At 35.1% G+C, this 17,435-nt stretch overlaps 2 protein-coding genes across 3 annotated transcripts in view; one reads left to right on the forward strand and one right to left on the reverse strand.

Annotated features, from left to right (window-relative positions):
- Positions 1 to 1,838: 1,838 nt before the first annotated feature.
- On the reverse strand, positions 1,839 to 10,847 carry LOC106132508 (transmembrane protein 161B). The gene is made up of 10 exons (XM_013331953.2): positions 10,531 to 10,847; positions 10,091 to 10,453; positions 9,588 to 9,667; positions 8,446 to 8,661; positions 7,899 to 8,015; positions 7,173 to 7,313; positions 6,297 to 6,471; positions 5,078 to 5,212; positions 4,422 to 4,511; positions 1,839 to 3,899 (listed from the first exon to the last, which is right to left on the reverse strand). Exons 1-10 carry the CDS (start codon positions 10,531 to 10,533, stop codon positions 3,780 to 3,782), a joined length of 1,440 nt encoding a protein of 479 aa, XP_013187407.1. The 5' UTR covers positions 10,534 to 10,847; the 3' UTR covers positions 1,839 to 3,779.
- Positions 10,848 to 11,730: 883 nt separating this feature from the next.
- The window catches only part of LOC106132492 (V-type proton ATPase 116 kDa subunit a 1), a 37,218-nt gene continuing 31,513 nt past the window's right edge, over positions 11,731 to 17,435 (forward strand). Inside the window, exons 1-3 of one of the 2 annotated variants that reach the window (XM_013331932.2) lie at positions 11,731 to 12,063; positions 13,867 to 14,046; positions 15,897 to 16,025. In XM_013331932.2, the coding sequence (XP_013187386.2) occupies positions 11,947 to 12,063; positions 13,867 to 14,046; positions 15,897 to 16,025 (426 nt within the window). In that variant the 5' untranslated portion in view covers positions 11,731 to 11,946. The remainder of the gene's footprint in view (positions 12,064 to 13,866; positions 14,047 to 15,896; positions 16,026 to 17,435) is intronic. The other variant, XM_013331931.2, reaches the window with a different exon arrangement.

A 17,435-nucleotide genomic window follows, 5' to 3' on the forward strand; every position in this document is an offset into this window, starting at 1 on the left:
AGACTAATAAGAGCCCCCAATTGGGACCTAAAATGGTTTGATTAGTTGATCAAAACCCCTTTCATAGAGTCATTATTCCATTTCTCCAGGAGAGCAGCTATAGTTGTATATATTACATTAGCTGCGGGAAGTAGAGTTCATGATTTAACACTACTTGTTATAACCGAACAAGGTATAATATAAGATGATATAATTATGTGGCCTCAATTTTGAATTTTGTTCTCTAACTGACTCTAGAAGTTATGAGCAGTCAAGATGGCGTTTATTGCCCCATGCTGAGGAAAGAGTTTGCCTAGTTTAACTTAGAACTTTCAATAAATCCTGAACTTTTATGGGAGCAATATGCCTGCTTTTACAGCTACGATAGCTGTGTGTATAAGTACTATTTTCAAAGAAATTATTATTGATGCATTTCCTGGAAGTGTAAGGTCGGCGGTGGCCCTTTAAGCTGTTCAGAAAAATTTTAATTGAGGAAATTCATCATTTCACATTAATAGGAGTAATCATTACTGCTGTCAACATTACTGCCATCCAGTATATAAGTCACAGATTAACTTAAATGACTGAGAACAAAATAACTTTTTGAATATTTAAGTTGTTATGTAGAAAGATGTAATAACATAATTAATGATGTTGATCATTAACTTCATTTAGTGAATAAAATTATTAAGTACATTATCCTTAAACTTAATAATAATTGTTTTGCAAATATATGGAGTAGTAAAGAGTTAAAACATGTTATGCTTAAATGTTACTTTATTTCAAGCTTGAAATTATCTAATTTAAATAAGATTTTCTTTTGATTTATTGAGATTAAATGTTGTTTTAACATTTATCAGGTCTATTGGTAATAGGCATGTAAATATGTTGCAAGTGATACTTTTCAATTTCTGTTACCTGGGTATCACAATTTTAATTGAAGTTAGTTGATTTAAAAGATATAACATATTTTTTATTTTTTTTTCAGCTTACAGTTCACATAGCGTTTTTGGTTCCTTTGATAAAGGTTCTTAATCATTTCTTGTCACCAGCAGATAACAAACAAGTCTTCATTATCTATGCTGTGTGTTAAGACCGTATATAATAGAACTGTTTTGCATTACAACAAAACAGATATTATATACAATTAACACACAGCATAGAGCAAGGCTCTTGCTGCTGAAGAACTACTATGAAGAGATGACATTGACAGGATGGATATGTCTTGCGGTGACCCGAAATGAAAGCTAAACCAATGACAATTTGTTGGCTTTATACCGTATGTATGGTAAAACCATAGACAGCTTCTTCATTATCTATGCTGTGTGTTAATTGTATATAATATCTGTTTTGTTGTAATGCAAAACAGTTCTATTATGTAAAAATAAAAACACTATCGATAGTTGACTTTCGAGCGCCAACAACACTATTTATTTTTATCTTTTCCGACTGCTAAAAAAAAGGAAGTTCGCATTCGCATGTTCGTTGAAATTTTATATACCTAACCAGTTAACATATCAAATGAGTAAATAGAATGTTACCTTCTAGGCGTATGTATTGAACCTACACGTTACTAATCTAACTACCATTTTGAGAGCTTTTCACTATCATTTTCATCCACGTGCGAATCACGGAGAGCCAACAACAGCTGTGCATTCTGGCGGGCCTCATTCAAACCATTAAAATAATTCCGTTATCAGTCTATGTAAATTGTCCTTCTAGAATATATTATTAACTGATAGGTCTACTTATAGCATTTTAATGTCGTCGGCATGTTATCTGTGATACATACAAACATACTCGCGCGTCTGTCACACAAAGTTAATGAGGTAAATACGTAAAGAAATAATATTAAAACATAAATTTTAAACACAATTTTATTTAAAACATTCCATATCACATAAAAAACAAACAATATTAAAAACAGTCGTAATACCTACCTTAAATTATTACATTGCTACTTCATTTTCAGTTCTTTACATTATCAAATGGCTTTCACACTCCTGAAATCATCCTCTTGCTCTTCCTGTTCAGAGTGGGTACATACTTATTTTATAAGTAATTAAATAAAGGGATAGATTACACAGATTGAGTAAGCCTCGAAGTAAGTTCGAGACACGAGATACTAACTCAACGATACTATATTCTATATAAAAACAATAAATACTTTTAAAGAACATCCAAGACCCAGGCAAATCAGATATAGTTCATTTCTCATCATGCCCGGACCGGGATTCGAACCCGGGACCTCGGGTGTCACAGACAAGCGCACTACCGCTGCACCACAGAAGCCGTTATTTGAATGCAGATTGTTCTTAGTGTCAACGTAAATAGGTACTGATAGTCCAATTAATATGAGATTCGTTTCCAGTACAAATAATGAAAAACATTAAAATTACAGAAAACACATTCGTTTCGTTTAATATTTTACTTATTTTGTGATTAATTTATGCTTTATCCAATCCGTTTTATTTTTTTTATATTCTTTTTAATAAAAAGCGGAGCGGTGACCTTATTACCTGAGGTCCAGCCTGTAAAAAAAATTATCATGCCAATAGGGTGTCGAGTCTCAGATATTTTACTGTTTTTCATTGTACGAGCCAGTAATTGAACACAAATTGTCTAAGCTATTAATAGCATGTAAGACATTTCGACAACTCATCGAAACTTTCTTTTTTAATTATTCTTTTTTACAGATATGACACCCATGGTTTTCATTTTATACTTAAAATAAACTGGTAACTAAAAGTGACAGGTAATTCAAAAGTGAATTGATAAAAATGCAATACAATTTAATAAGTAAATTTAAATAACTACTTATCTATAAGCAAAAGAATATAGGGTTGGAATTCCATATAATTTGATCGCAATTTTATGAAAAGCCGTCCTTATTTAATTCATTCAATTCATATAAAATACTTTGGTAATTCAAACATGTAACAACATATCAGTCCGAAACAATTATATCAATCGGTCAGAGCTGTGCAGATTTTCACAAGTCAATTCTTTAATTTTGACCTTAAAAAAAAATAATTTACATCATACGTCAGGTATGAAATAAACCGAACGATTTTAACAGTTCTTTCTTAATGAATTATAAAAAATAACTCATCTTCACTATTGCATAATGAAAAATTTGCACAATACACCATTCTCAATGATATTTATTTAGGAAGAGTACTATGTTACATTCAAAGATGTCTTTAATCTAAATACAACCTTAAGTTATAAAATTGTAGATAGAAGCTTCTCCATTATTTAACAAAAAAAATAAAAACAAGCAAAACATTAAATTTATAAAATTTTAATGTTTTAAATCTATTTTTAGCCTTTGAATTAGTACAAAACGTAGTTTTATGGCAAATAAATCAATTTCGTTACTTACATACTTTATGTATACATAGATAATCACGTCTATATCCCTTTCGGGGTAGACAGAGCCAACAGTCTTGTAAAGACTGATAGGCCACGTTCAGCTATTTGGCTTACATACTTTATCAAGAAGACTTTAATTTCAATACCTAAAAAATCACAGTACCGCTTCCTAAACGAACAGCACGAGAGACTAACTATATACATATATAACATACAAATCAATCAATGACATTTTAAATTATTCAACTTATTTGTAACAGAATTTTAATTAAGCGCCGATTGTAAATTAGGATTTAGATAACTGACATCCAAATATTTGTACGCTTGATTATAAGGCAGAATGCATGTAGGTACTTAATTATATCGTGACCATCTGATTGTTAAAATTGTATTCTAACAAATAAATGATTTGATTTGATTTGAAATCATTGCATCGTGAAGTAGGTCTGGTAGGCCAGGCCGAGCGCCGTGGTGAGGAACCAGGCGCAGCAGCTCCACCACGTGCCGAACCCCAGCGCGCCGCGCAGCACGCCCGCCGGGAACACCTACACCACGGGGGCATTGGCTCATTCAACATACATACATATAATCACGTCTAGGTAGAGAGAGACAACAGTATTTAAAAGACTGATAGGCCATTTTCTGCTGTTTGGCTTAATGATAGAATTGAGATTCAAATAGTGACAGGTTTCTATCCTATCGCCTAAAAGAAGAATCCCAAGTTTATAAGCCTATCCCTTAGTCGCCTTTTACGACATTCGTGGGAAAGAGATGGAGTGGTACCATTCTTTCTCTTAATACTATATTTGTACTTATATTGTGAAACTATATACATATAATTCATTCCTACAATTAACAGTAACACCACAAGACCACATAAGGAGCCCACATGACAATTGTCAAATCTCTTGACCTAGTGGTTTTGGGCTGTGCCTCACGCTTCTTTCCCAGAAGGGTAGGCAGAGACTACATCTTTCTACTTGCCTCGATCCCTGTATTCCTTCTTTAGTTTGATCTTCTTCCATCTATAAAACAAATTTTTCACAGATGAAAAAAAACACAATTACCATTTTCAAATTTTCCCAAGCCAATTGATATTGCTCTGTGCCATCTTCTGCTATCGAGGATACCGGCGCAGACGCAGCACTGCACGTCTCCTGAAATCAAATATTGAGTAAGCCATATAAATCTAATCATAAAAATCACTTTTGACCTTCGTGACTCTTGTTAACAGTACTGACGGCCTCTGTGCTGCAGCGGTAGTACGCTTGTCTGTGACACCGGAGGTCCCGGGTTCGAATCCCGGCCAGGGCATGATGAGAAAATAACTTTTTCTGATTGACCTGGGTCTTGGATGTTTATCTATATAAGTATTTATTACCAAATATAGTAGCGTTGAGTTAGTAACTCAATTTTTGTAATTTGTCCCGTATATATTTATTAAGACCTTGTACAATGTTTGCTTTTCCCTTTCCGCCCTTAGCTTAGGAATTATTATCAACTTCGACGTAAAACCAAAACAAATTCCTACGTTATTCGAAAATGCATCTTAAAATATTACAATAAAGCACACAATCATCAAATATAAAACACTGAGTTCAAAATCAATATCCATTTTTAAATTTGAAACTTCAAAAATGGCTGATAAAAAAAAACTTTTTTTTTTAAAGTTGATCTAAGATTATCCACGGATTTTTGGTGACAAACATTGAAATAAATTTACCTGCGTCTCAAAGAACAGTGCTGACCAGGTATACCCTCCTAAGGTTTTGTACATCACGGCTAGATACAGACATATTACCACTGGACAAATGTACTGTAGAGCCACCACGCATAGGTAGTAAAATACTGAGGCTACCTGAAATATTGAGAGGAATCTATCATTATAATAAATCATACATACATATGGTCATTTACAAGACTGTTGGCTCTGTCTACCCCGCAAGGGATATAGACGTGATTATATGTATGTATGTACATATGGTCACGTCTATATCCCTTGCGGGGTAGACAGAGCCAACAGTCTTGAGAAGACTGAATGGCCACGTTCAGCTACATGATGGGCTAGCACAGGTTGCTAGCCCATCGCCTAAAAAGAGAATCCCAAGTTTATAACCCTATCCCTTAGTCGCCTTTTAAGACATCCATGGGAAAGAGATGGAGTGGTCCTATTCTTTTTTCATTGGTGCCGGGAACCACACGGCAATTATAAATATAAAAAAGTAAATCATTATATTATTAATTCAAGCTTGCATGAGGAGAGTTATGAATGTGGATGAAGCGAAGGAAGTATGCAGATCGTGGCAAGTGGAAAGATGTAGTCTCTGCCTCTGGGAAAAAGGCGTGATTTTATGTATGTATGTATCTATCATTATTACTTTTCACACTAGGTAAAAAGCGACTGTAGAAAGATATGACAATTATTAAGTGATATGAAGTCCTACTCCTCAGTCGTTCACTCTTCACAGAGTGGTCGTGGTTTTATGATGATGCGTCTTCTTTGGATAATGCAATACAGCCCCAGAGATGCGCCTCCATTTGTTGCGGTCTTCATCGTTACGGGAACATTGGCGACGGCCTCTGTGGCGCAGCGGTAGTACGCTTGTCTGTGACACCGGGGGTCCCGGGTTCGAATCCCGGCCAGGGCATGATGAGAAACGAACTTTTTCTAATTGGCCTGGGTTTTGGATGTTTATCTATATAAGTATTTATTTTAAAATATAGTATCGTTGAGTTAGTATCTCGTAACACAAGTCTCGAACTTACTTCGAGGCTAACTCAATCTGTGTAATTTGTCCCGTATATATTTATTTATTTATTTATTATTGGACTATAGATGCTGATATGAAGTACCTATTCCATAATAACGAATAAATTTTTTTAATTTCGATTTTATTTTTTAATTAAATTTTTAATTTCTTTTTAATTTTCAGTTAACTTACCTTCTTCTGCAAATCGATATTAGTTATCCTGCCAGCCTCTTTCTTCTGCACATCCAACCTTCTCTGCGCCATGTCGAGGTAGGCCTGCAGTTGTTTGGGCATCAGATACAACCTCAGTACCGCTGTTAGAACCACCAATACTATGCGTAGTGTGTCGAACGCTTCAGGCCTCATTCTGTAAGCAATGTTCAGTTCATTCATTCATTCATTCATATAATCACTTTTACTGAAAAACGACCTACAAACAAGGAGTACTTACAGAAATTTCCAAATTATAAATTCAACTCAAATAAACACTAAAATTACTGAACCGTTTTTGATGATATTTGACAAAGAGACGGACCGAAACGATAAAAATGTAAAGGTCATTCGAGGTGACTTCTTTATTCTGATATACCTAATTGTTTTTAGAGTTAGTTTTCCGAGTTTGTCATAACGCTTTCATTTTCGCGACCGATGTCGCGTGTAATAACTAGTCTACCAATCAACTTCGGGCCAGAATGCTTTCGAACCGCTGGTCGGATATTAATTAAATTTAAACGGTACATATGTACAAGGGGGATCTTTCAACAAAATTTATAAGTTCTTGAGACAACGAAATCACAAATTGAGTTTGAAAATTGTAATTGAGATATTGACAAAAGTGCCCAGCTAGGTCCTAATTCACCGCGAACAACTTACATACATACAATCACGTGTCCATCCCTTGTGGGATAGACAGAGTCTACAATTTTGAAAAGACTAATAACCCCGCGTTCAGCTGTTTGGCTCAACGATAGAATTAAGATTTAAATAGGGAATAGGTTTCCTTAAAGAAAAATTCCAAGTTAAAATATAAGGCTATCGAACAATTTATAATTTTAAAATGTAACTCACAGAGGCTTCTCCATGCCACTGAAGACCCTCACAGTGAGGTAATGCCTCGTTATAGGTCGTATCCAAAGTAGCGCCAACACGAATGGCATTGCGAAGTTCACGTTTAGAAGTAGCGCTTTTAATTTGTTGTCGCCGTAGTATCTGTGAAATGACAGAAGAATAAATTTAATTTAATTAAAAAAAAATACCATTCGATTTTCAAAAACATGCTGAGAAAAGATTCACGGATTGTTTTTATTAAAAAAAAATGAAACTCAATCTAACGGTAGTAAGTATGTAATTATTAAGAAATTCGTCGCGTTGGGGATAATTTCAAATTAACTACTTTTTTTATAAGTATCTACGTGTATAGGTAGGTACTGTATAAGTAATACATAATATACCTTAATATTATTCTGTAAATTCTTGTCGAAACTTTTGTAGTCATTCAATTATAAAGCAAAACAGCTGAACGTGGCCTTTTGATCTTTTCGAGAATGTTGGCTTTGTCTACCCCGCTAGGGATAAAAGGTCTATATTCCTAGCGGGGTAGACAGAGCCAATATATTATAGACGTGATTAATGATTTTGTGTATGTATGTACGTTTGTCACGTCAAACTTATAACACCCCGCTTTTTCCGTCGTGGGTTAAAACGTACATACATCACAGTATAATTTTTGTTTTATATACATGAGATATCTGTAACCACCTCGAGGATTTGAAGGCTACGGCGAAGTAGACTCACCTCAAAGAATCCCAATGCATTCTAGCAACTCGTAAACCAGGAAAAGTGAAAAGCGTGCCGATGACAGCGGCCCAGAATGCAAACATCAGCTTCATTATCAATTTGGATGCTGGTCCCCTGAAAAAAATGTCAAGTTAAATTAAAATGCCGTCTGGAAACACACGAATATGAATAGAAAACAGTAAAGGAACACTCCATCTCTTTCCTATGAACACTCCATGTCTTTCCGATGGATGTTGTGAACGGCGACTAAGGGATAGGCTTTTAAACTTGGGAATCCTCTCTTAGGCGATGAGCTGTCATACCTGTCAATATTTGAGTCACAGTTTTAAGTCAAACAGCTGAACGCGGCCTATCAGTCTTTTTAAGATTGTTGGCTCTGTCTACCCCGCGAGGGATATAGACGCGATTAGATTGATCAATGGACATTTCCGTCACTTAGAAGAGCAGTATTGTTAACTTTTCTTCTAAGTCTTTCAGTATACCAGTTTCCTGTCAGTCATCTTAAGCTTATACAAGCAACAAATTAAAAATAAATTCCACTCACACAGAGGACAGTCCCTGATTTTCTAGAAACTTCGAAGCGTTCTCATTGAAGATGTCGTACGCGGGATCCACTCCCACTTCTAAATTCGACTCGTCCACTATCAGTACCATCATGGCGACCAGCAGGAATATACAGAACGCCACGATGCAGGTGGAACGCTCACCGATTGACTCCTCGCTTGTGAAGTACTGCTTTGTTAGCGATAACAGGATTTTACTGGGCTTGAGTTATGGATAATTTCAGTAAACGCTTGTTTCCTATTAAACTATTGTAAAAAAAGAAAAAAAAACTTGGGATTCTTTTTTAAGCGATGGCTAACCCATCGCCAACCTATCAATATTTGAATCTCAATTCTATCATTAAGCAAAATAGCTGAATGTTGCCATTAAGTCTTTTCAAGACTATCGGCTCTGTCTACCCTGCAAGGGATATAGACGGGACCAGGTAAAATCAGGTAGGTGACATAATCATGCCTCTATCTCAAAGGGATAGGAAATAAATATACTGGGAGTATAAGTATGTAGGTACATTTTTTTTCTTAATCCACATCCTTAACTCTTTAAATACTAGTTCGTCGGTTTCTGGTAACCTTAACCTGACCTTTCGCCAGAATGTCTCTGATTGACTCAAATACAATTTTTTCTTTAACTTCAGCATTTCTTATAATATGTAATACTCAAGACAAGCTTTTTATTCAGTTCAAGTCATATCTACTGCGTAGAAGGTTGTCTTTCATTAACTATTATTATTATGGCTATGAGTTTATTTTTGTAAGAGATTTCAATGTGGTTGACCTGCCTTAGCAAGATGAGGCCTAAGGTCATTATAGTGCCTATTCACTCTAGCCTTGAAAATCTTCTAAACAAGTACAAATACACATATAAAGTAAAAACAGAATTGCGGAATTACCGCCATCATGGATATTCTCCTAAATCCAATTACTCTTTTTTAATTTGTCATATTTCATTTTATGTGCAACAAAAAGTTTACAAACAAAAAAACAATGTCCATCAAACTTAGCAAAGAACCAATCTTGAAAAGCAAGGCATTCAATTAAACAAAATTGGCAAATTTTACTGATACAGAAAAAATTCAAAACTTATAACACTCGTCCCTCTTAGTTTGGGGGTTAAAAAGGATACAGTGAAAATAAAACAACCAGGAAACACCACACCATACTCAAATTGAACTCGTCCTTCAGTGGGAATATTGATGTGTACACCTTAAACATAATAATAATAGTGATTAAAAATAATATAACAGCTCTTTATAAGGCCTTATTCTTTTTAAAATTGAAACACTGTTTACTACTGCTTCTAATTGTCAGTAAAGATGAAAGAATAACAATTTTATTAGAATAACTATGTGTTACTGTGTAAATTTCTATGCAATAAAGATATTACAAACAAACAAATTTTGTTTGTTTGTTTATAAACTCTTTATTGCACATAAAAATAAATAAAACAAATTACAAAACAATAATTACAAATTTTCTTCAATAATTAAGACAATTATCCAAACTTACAATAGAGAGTATAAATAAAAATAAAATTAATATTAATATTATAAATAAAATTAATTAATAAATAAAATTTATCTCTATCATAATTCTATCTTTTATTACTATCATATTCAAAATACTTACCTCTGACATAATATACACAATACTTGTGTATAAAGAGAAGTCTACTATCCACAGATACTCGGTATAAAACCTTAAATGTACTACATCAAGAGGTGTCACTGGGGCAGTCTCAAGCTGAATATCCAAGCTTCTGGGCACATGAAACGTCTCAGGTTTCCCATTAGCTTCACTTTTACCCCCCTTTTTACCTTTCAACTTGTCTTTTGGCACTCCTGCCAAAGCTTTCAGCTCATGGTTATCAGGATACAAGTAACGATATAAACCTTGCGAACATAATAACCATCTCGCGAATGAATAGCTCCCTAGTTTTTGTATTACGGACACCATTATCAGGGTTATTACAAGTTGGGCTCCAAGTAAGGCCTGCGAAATTAATTTTGATATAAGAAATAAATTCAGGTTTTTTTTACTTTCAGTCTTTGAAAACTAAATATACACACCATTTTGTTCCTTTTTTCATTCAGGGAATAGTCAATTCATATTCTAATAATAAATATTTTTATTACAAAAAAGCAATGCATAACCTCAATTTACTCTCCCACGCATTTTAATTCAAACAATTAAAAATAGTGGTCTCAGTAACTAAGAAAAGGATAGCACTAGCTAGAACCGATGCTTCCGAAAGAGAAAGACTAATCGAACTGTCATTAAATCCCTTCGATGTAAATCGCTGGCATAATACGATACGACTGCATCAAAAAACTGGATACGACAAAAAGTAAAAGTATGTAAATACTATTAAGACGTAAAGACATGACAACGCATGACAATGGCAAAAACAGAATTTGGAAGTCAGCATGATCCTGAAGCCAGCACAATTTCTTTGGCAAAAAAAATACTTTTTTGTTTCCAACATAGATTAATAATAATAAGTAGTAGTCAACCAAATAAAATCACACCTCTTTCCTAGTGGGGTAGGCAGATAAATAATATTTCTACTTGCCGCGATACTTCCATACTTCTTTTGCTTCATGTACATTCATGACTCTCTTCTTGTGACCTCCTCTTAGGGCTTAGGGTACACGTGGCATTTCGGCACCGATCAAATTAAGGTACGTACGATAAGCCATCTCTTTCAAGTGTTTCCATTAACATTCTTCTGATAAACTAACTGCTTTTATTTATTCTTTCTATATGGCCTTTTTAACCGACTTCAAAAAAGAAGGAGGTCTTCAATTCAACTGTATATTTTTTAATTCAAACAATTGCCATCACATCATTACATTACGCTGAACTATCCTATCACTCAATTTTTCATCAATTATACTCCATATCGCTCTCATTGCCATTATGTTAATTTTTTACATGCCTTTTATGCCACACTCCACTTGCCATTAGAATATAATTTAACAGAAAAGATTTATTTTCAAAATAACAAATTACAAATTACAAAATATGGATAAAATCTTTCCAGGTTCAGGCTGTAAGGCTCTGGAATGCTCTTCCTGAAATGATTAGGAGAGCTCCTAGTCGCTCGGCGTTCAAACATGCAGTGAATGGTTCTTCAATCGGATAATGCACATAGCATTATCCGATTGAAGAACCATTCACTAAATAAAGTGGTATAATAAAGTATGTTAGGTTGTTGGTAACATTATTCCATTGACAGTTTGATGTACTTACGTCGTCGAGTCGCATCGATCGACCAATGAATGAATTCCTACGCGAGCGGCGAGGTGACGTGCGCAGGACGAGACGGTGTTTTTAGGAAATCGTTTCTTATCAATATCGATTTACTCATTAATTTTATTTTAATCCGTCGCTGACATTGTCTGCTTGCAGACAAATGCGACGAAATATTTTTAGATAATAAGTACAGTGTTTAACGTGTGTGTGGTGAAAGAAAAACGTGCAAAATGGGGTCTTTATTCAGAAGTGAAGAAATGACATTATGCCAGCTTTTTTTACAAAGTGAGGCAGCGTATGCCTGCGTTTCTGAGCTTGGAGAACTGGGACTTGTGCAGTTTCGTGATGTGAGTATTTTCTATAAATTATGCAAACGGAGTCAGTGGAGCTTTCTCATTTCGCCAAGAACATTTCCAATTTGAATTGGAAATGGAATATCTATGACCCAGTTTGGTATGTGATTGTATCGTACGCCCTCTCTATGGTACATATAGTCATGTCTTTATCCCTTGCGGGGTAGACAGAGACACCAGTCTTGAAAAGAATGAAAGGCAACATTCAGCTGTAAGGCTTTATGATGGAATTGAGATTCAAATAGTGGCAGATTGCTAGCCGATCGCCTGCAAGAGAAATACCAAGTTTATCCCTTAAGCCTATCCCTTAGTCGCCTTTTACGATATCTATGGGAAAGATATGGAGTGGTTTCTTCGTCTAAAGTGCTGGAAACCACATGGTATGCTATAAAGTAGGTAATCACTATTCTTTCTTCTAGTTTTTCTAAAAGTTTCTAAAAGTCATCAATTGTATAAAATTAAACATGAATAATCTTCAACATTCATTATGTATTTACATAATATGTTATTGAGAAAATCATTGGATGTTAATTATTCACACTTATGTTGTTTATTTTATTTTTATGTAGGTATTTATTATTTTTATATTTGAGTTTGTATCCAGCAACAATACTATAAATTAAAACCTAAAAGCATCTGACAACAACTTCTACAAACCTTAAATTCCTTCTGTTGTCATTGAGGAGGTGTTTCTTCTGTTGGTATCTTGATGGTCTCTTCCTCCCGGCTTTAGTCCCGGTTGCATCTTCACCACTCTGGAAAGGAGCACTGGGTATGCCATTGACCATGGATCCTGGATTGGGTGAGTCAGGTTTTTACACAAAGCGAATCCCATCTGACCTCCGCAATCTTTGCAGGTAAACTTAACATGTATTGGATCCATAGTATGCATGATAATAACATCAAGAAGCTCCCATTCAACTCCATTTTTTTTATTCCTTAATTATACATTGATGATGTAATGACAAAAGTGGGATTTAAACCTGGGTCATGTTGACGATTTACTTATAAATTTTTAAGTCATGTGATTATTAAAATTTGATAATTTAATCTTTTATTGATTTGGCAGGGTGAATTATCAGATAAAGTATCGGTTTAATTATATAAAGTGATAATTTGATAGATATATGTATGTGTACATTAAGTGAATATGAAATACTAATTGAAAGTTCACTTATTTATCTAATCCATATCATGCAGAAAATGTGATTTTAAAAAATTACTGTTTGTCTGTATGTATGTTTGAACTTGCAAAACACGAAAAGTTTTTTCTTCTTCTTTATAATGGAAATTGGAATTTTCGTTAATCCTTTTTTTGGGATGCCTTAAAATTCCGAAGGACACAAACATGCAATTTTCTGCTTTCTAAGACCAGTGTACTTCAGACATATGTTGTGTGTCAAACAGAGAGTGCTGTGTGGTTCCTGGATTCAACAGAAAAAAAGAATAGGACTACTCCCTCTTCGCACTTCATGTCTATATAACTTTTGGGGTAGACAGAGCCAACGGTCTTGAAAATACTGATAGGAATATTCAACTGGCTTAATGATAGAATTAAGATTTAAATAGTGACTGGTTGCTAAGCCCATCATCTAAAAGGAGATTTCCACGTTTATAAGCCTAACTCTCAGTCGTCTTTTACGACATCCACGGGAAAGAGATGGAGTATTCCTATTCTTTTTTGTATGTGTGCGGAAACCACACGGCACGCACACACCCTAGATGCAACTAGGACCAATACTACCATAATAATTATATACTGGGAAATGATAATTAAGATTAGTTTTTTTTCTACAGCTAAACCCTGACGTCAATGCGTTCCAACGCAAGTTCGTCAATGAGGTCCGCCGCTGTGATGAGATGGAGCGGAAGCTGCGGTACCTGGAGAAGGAAATCAGGAAAGACGGCATCCCCATGCTCGAGATCCCAGGGGAATGTCCCGAGGCGCCGCAACCCAGGGAAATGATCGATCTTGAGGTAATTTACTTTAGGTAGTATTATTTTACTTTTATTTAAAACAGTTATTTAATGGGGTCTGATGATAAGGAGTTAAAATCTTAATCATGAGATCAATATGAATGATTTCTACATGCTTGAGATCTCAGGGGAATGTCCCGACGCGCTAAAATCTAGGGAGGCGATCGATCTTGCGGTATTTCCCTAGTTAATAATTTTAAAGTTCTTTAATTAGGTCTGCTGAAAAGATAGGAATAATCAAAAATTTGTAGTATTAGGTCAAAATGCAATGGCATCCAGTTGGTGTGAAGCCCAGGGGAATATTCCGTGGCTCGAGAAGTGATTGACTTTGAGGTACCTTCCGTATTGGTTCTCAAATGACGATAGTTAAAAATGGGTCAGGAAGTATCCAAACTTATAACATTCACATGCGGATGATCCCAGGGGAATCTTCCGAGACCGGCCTTTCTTTGTCCTTACCGTTTCACACTGTTAACTCACTAGCCACTTTTTTCATTCATACTCTCCTCTACAATGCTGCAATGCTGCTGTTAAGTTTGTTCCGCCGCTTCTTCTACACATGCGCTTTGGAAGCGGTGGTAGATATAATTAGATTTAAGTTATGTAACGTTAATAAGTGAAACCTTGTATCCAAGTTTGAAAATAAATCTATTCTATTCTACGCTGTCTATCCAACTCTTTTTTGGGCTTCCCCCATTTCTTAAACCTTCTGATAAGAGAGAAGAACCTTCCAAAGAACCGCACTGCAGATATATAAATCTTGAGGTAATAACGAAGTTATGTCGCAATGGTGCTATAGGTTATATTTTATAAAAGTGGTTAATATCAACTCGTCCTGGGTATCGCCAACGGTTGGAATTTACATACATTGAGCAACAATGGTTTTTCTATATTAACTGGCTGTGCCCGCGACTTCGTCCGCGTGGAATAGTTGTTTTCGGCATCATTGAAGCCCTCAAGGAGCGTGATGCTAAATAGCCTAAAGCCTTCCTCGATAAATGGTCTATTAAACACAAATATATATTTTTAATTCGAACCAGTTGGTAGTTCCTGAGATTAGCGCGTTCAAACAAACAAACAAACTCTTCAGCTTTATAATATTAGTATATGTATATGGAAGTAACGACATGAGGTATAAGCTTGATCGCAGTAGGTATAACGTAAACAACATCTAGTATTTTTACCGAAGCAATTAAGATTCGAGATGATCTTCCTCATTCGAAAGCAAAAAAACACGACATATCATTATCTGAAGATTATGATTGGATTATAATAGTGATAACCTGTTTTTCGGGGGACACTATGGCATTTTTGTATTTCCTCATGCATATAAGGAAAACATACATATATAAGTATTTATCATAATCCCATACGGGGAACGACAGAGCCAATAGTCTTAAAAAGACTAAATTGATTTAAATAATTTAGATAGGTTTAATTAATGACAACTTGCAAGTCCATCACCAACAAGAAGAATCTCAAGCTTATCCCTTAGCCTTTCCCTTAGTCGCCTTTTATCCTAAAATGCCAGGAACCACACGGCACATGCATATAAGTAATGTTTGTGACTTTTTTTGTAATTAGCAACTGTTAATTGCTTACTATAATGCAAACAATTCAGTAGAAAGATGTAGTCTCTGCCTACCCCTCCGGGAAAAAGGCGTGATTTTATATATGTATGTATAAACCCGAGCTCGCACAATACACCTTATATCAAGTTACCACGCATAGAACTCTTCTGTCGCGTTAATAGAGGCGAATTTAAAGTTAATTTTTGCAAATCGATTAATTCTATATCCTTAAGATTCTCCATCTAAGTCCAACTAAATTCTATCATTCTTCACGTTCAGGCCACCTTCGAGAAACTGGAGAACGAGCTGCGCGAGGTGAACCAGAACGCCGAGGCTCTGAAGAGGAACTTCTTGGAGCTCACCGAACTCAAGCACATTCTGAGGAAGACGCAAGTATTCTTTGACGAGGTGAGTTGTTGAACCCCACGCTCTTACGAGTAGGCGTCGTCAGTTAGTGTTGTCACCTGCAATTGTTTTGACATGAAGTTGATTGATTTGATATGGTTCTTAATTAAACTCTATTATGAGTCGTTTTTGTCTGTGTTGTAGGTGTAGGTATTTGTTAATTAAAGATTCGTTACATTGATTCGTCGTTCATGTCCCTTTTGTATATTTGTTAATTGAAGTTAATTGTTTTTGTTTGATAATGAGAATTTCTTTGTAATAGTATGAAATTAGAATCGTAGAACCTATCATGTAGATTTGGAAGGAAAACTTTTCAATATGGTTTTTGAAAATAAAGCGGATCCATCCTACTTCAATGGGACTTGTGAAATCCCGATGATAAAGTCAACAAAGCAAGCAAGTTAAAGTAATAGATTAAGATTGTATTATGAACCAAAAAGACACTATTGAGTCGAGTCCTGTACATCTTGACATTGGCGAAGAAATAACCGAAATGAAATGAAAGGAAAAAAAATTGAACAGATCAATCGATAAAAACATTGCAGGTGGCAGCACCGTAGCGATTGGTAATTACCAATCGAGCCACGCGACACCAAATCACATGATTACCAACCATTCCTACATTTCCTGATTATCTGTGGTTCGTTCACGTAACCTCGATCGTAAATTAATTACATCTATCGATAAGATAGCTGTGATAGTGAAACCGCAGATTACAAATGTCTAATATTTACTCGGGATTTTGAATTATGGGATGGTGTTAGGGTTGCCTGATGTCAAGATTACTCAAATTCAAGGAGTCCGAAAATAAGAAGGTCGCTTTGAAACTTGAAAAATTAACCCTTTGTAATATGAGCGCGGGAAACGGTCCGCCTATTTATGACAGCTGCCAAATCTAATCTTTCAGACCTATTTGCTTGAATTTTTTTTTTTGCATATAATTTCAATGCTCTGGATACATTCATTCTGTAGATATAATTCGCCTTTCGAGCACAAATTTTGATCAAGTTTCATAAAAGTGAAATGTCTTGAAATTTGATTTTCGAATACTAAAATATTAGAGATAAAGTTCAGCTACTTACAACAAAATGTAACAATTTGAACATTTGGCAACCCTACACAAGAGCGACGTCACGCCGGCCATCAGTTTTACAGCATCATACATTACGATAGTGAATTGTCATCAATCATTAAACAAGACTTTATTCGCTCGGTTCTTTAATCTTCTACGAATAAACAAAACGTTAGGGGCCGAGAACAGATTATAGCATTGTACTATCACAAGGTTAATGCTGTTGTAGAAAAAAAATTAGCTCCACGATCGAATAAGGTTCATATATCTCTTTATTTTTTTTGTCCTCATTTATTCATTTACCGTTATCCTTATTTTCGGTCAGTGTCTCATTAAATTAT

The sequence above is a fragment of the Amyelois transitella genome, chromosome 9, assembly GCF_032362555.1.
Source record: "Amyelois transitella isolate CPQ chromosome 9, ilAmyTran1.1, whole genome shotgun sequence".
In the NCBI taxonomy this organism is placed as follows: domain Eukaryota; kingdom Metazoa; phylum Arthropoda; class Insecta; order Lepidoptera; family Pyralidae; genus Amyelois; species Amyelois transitella.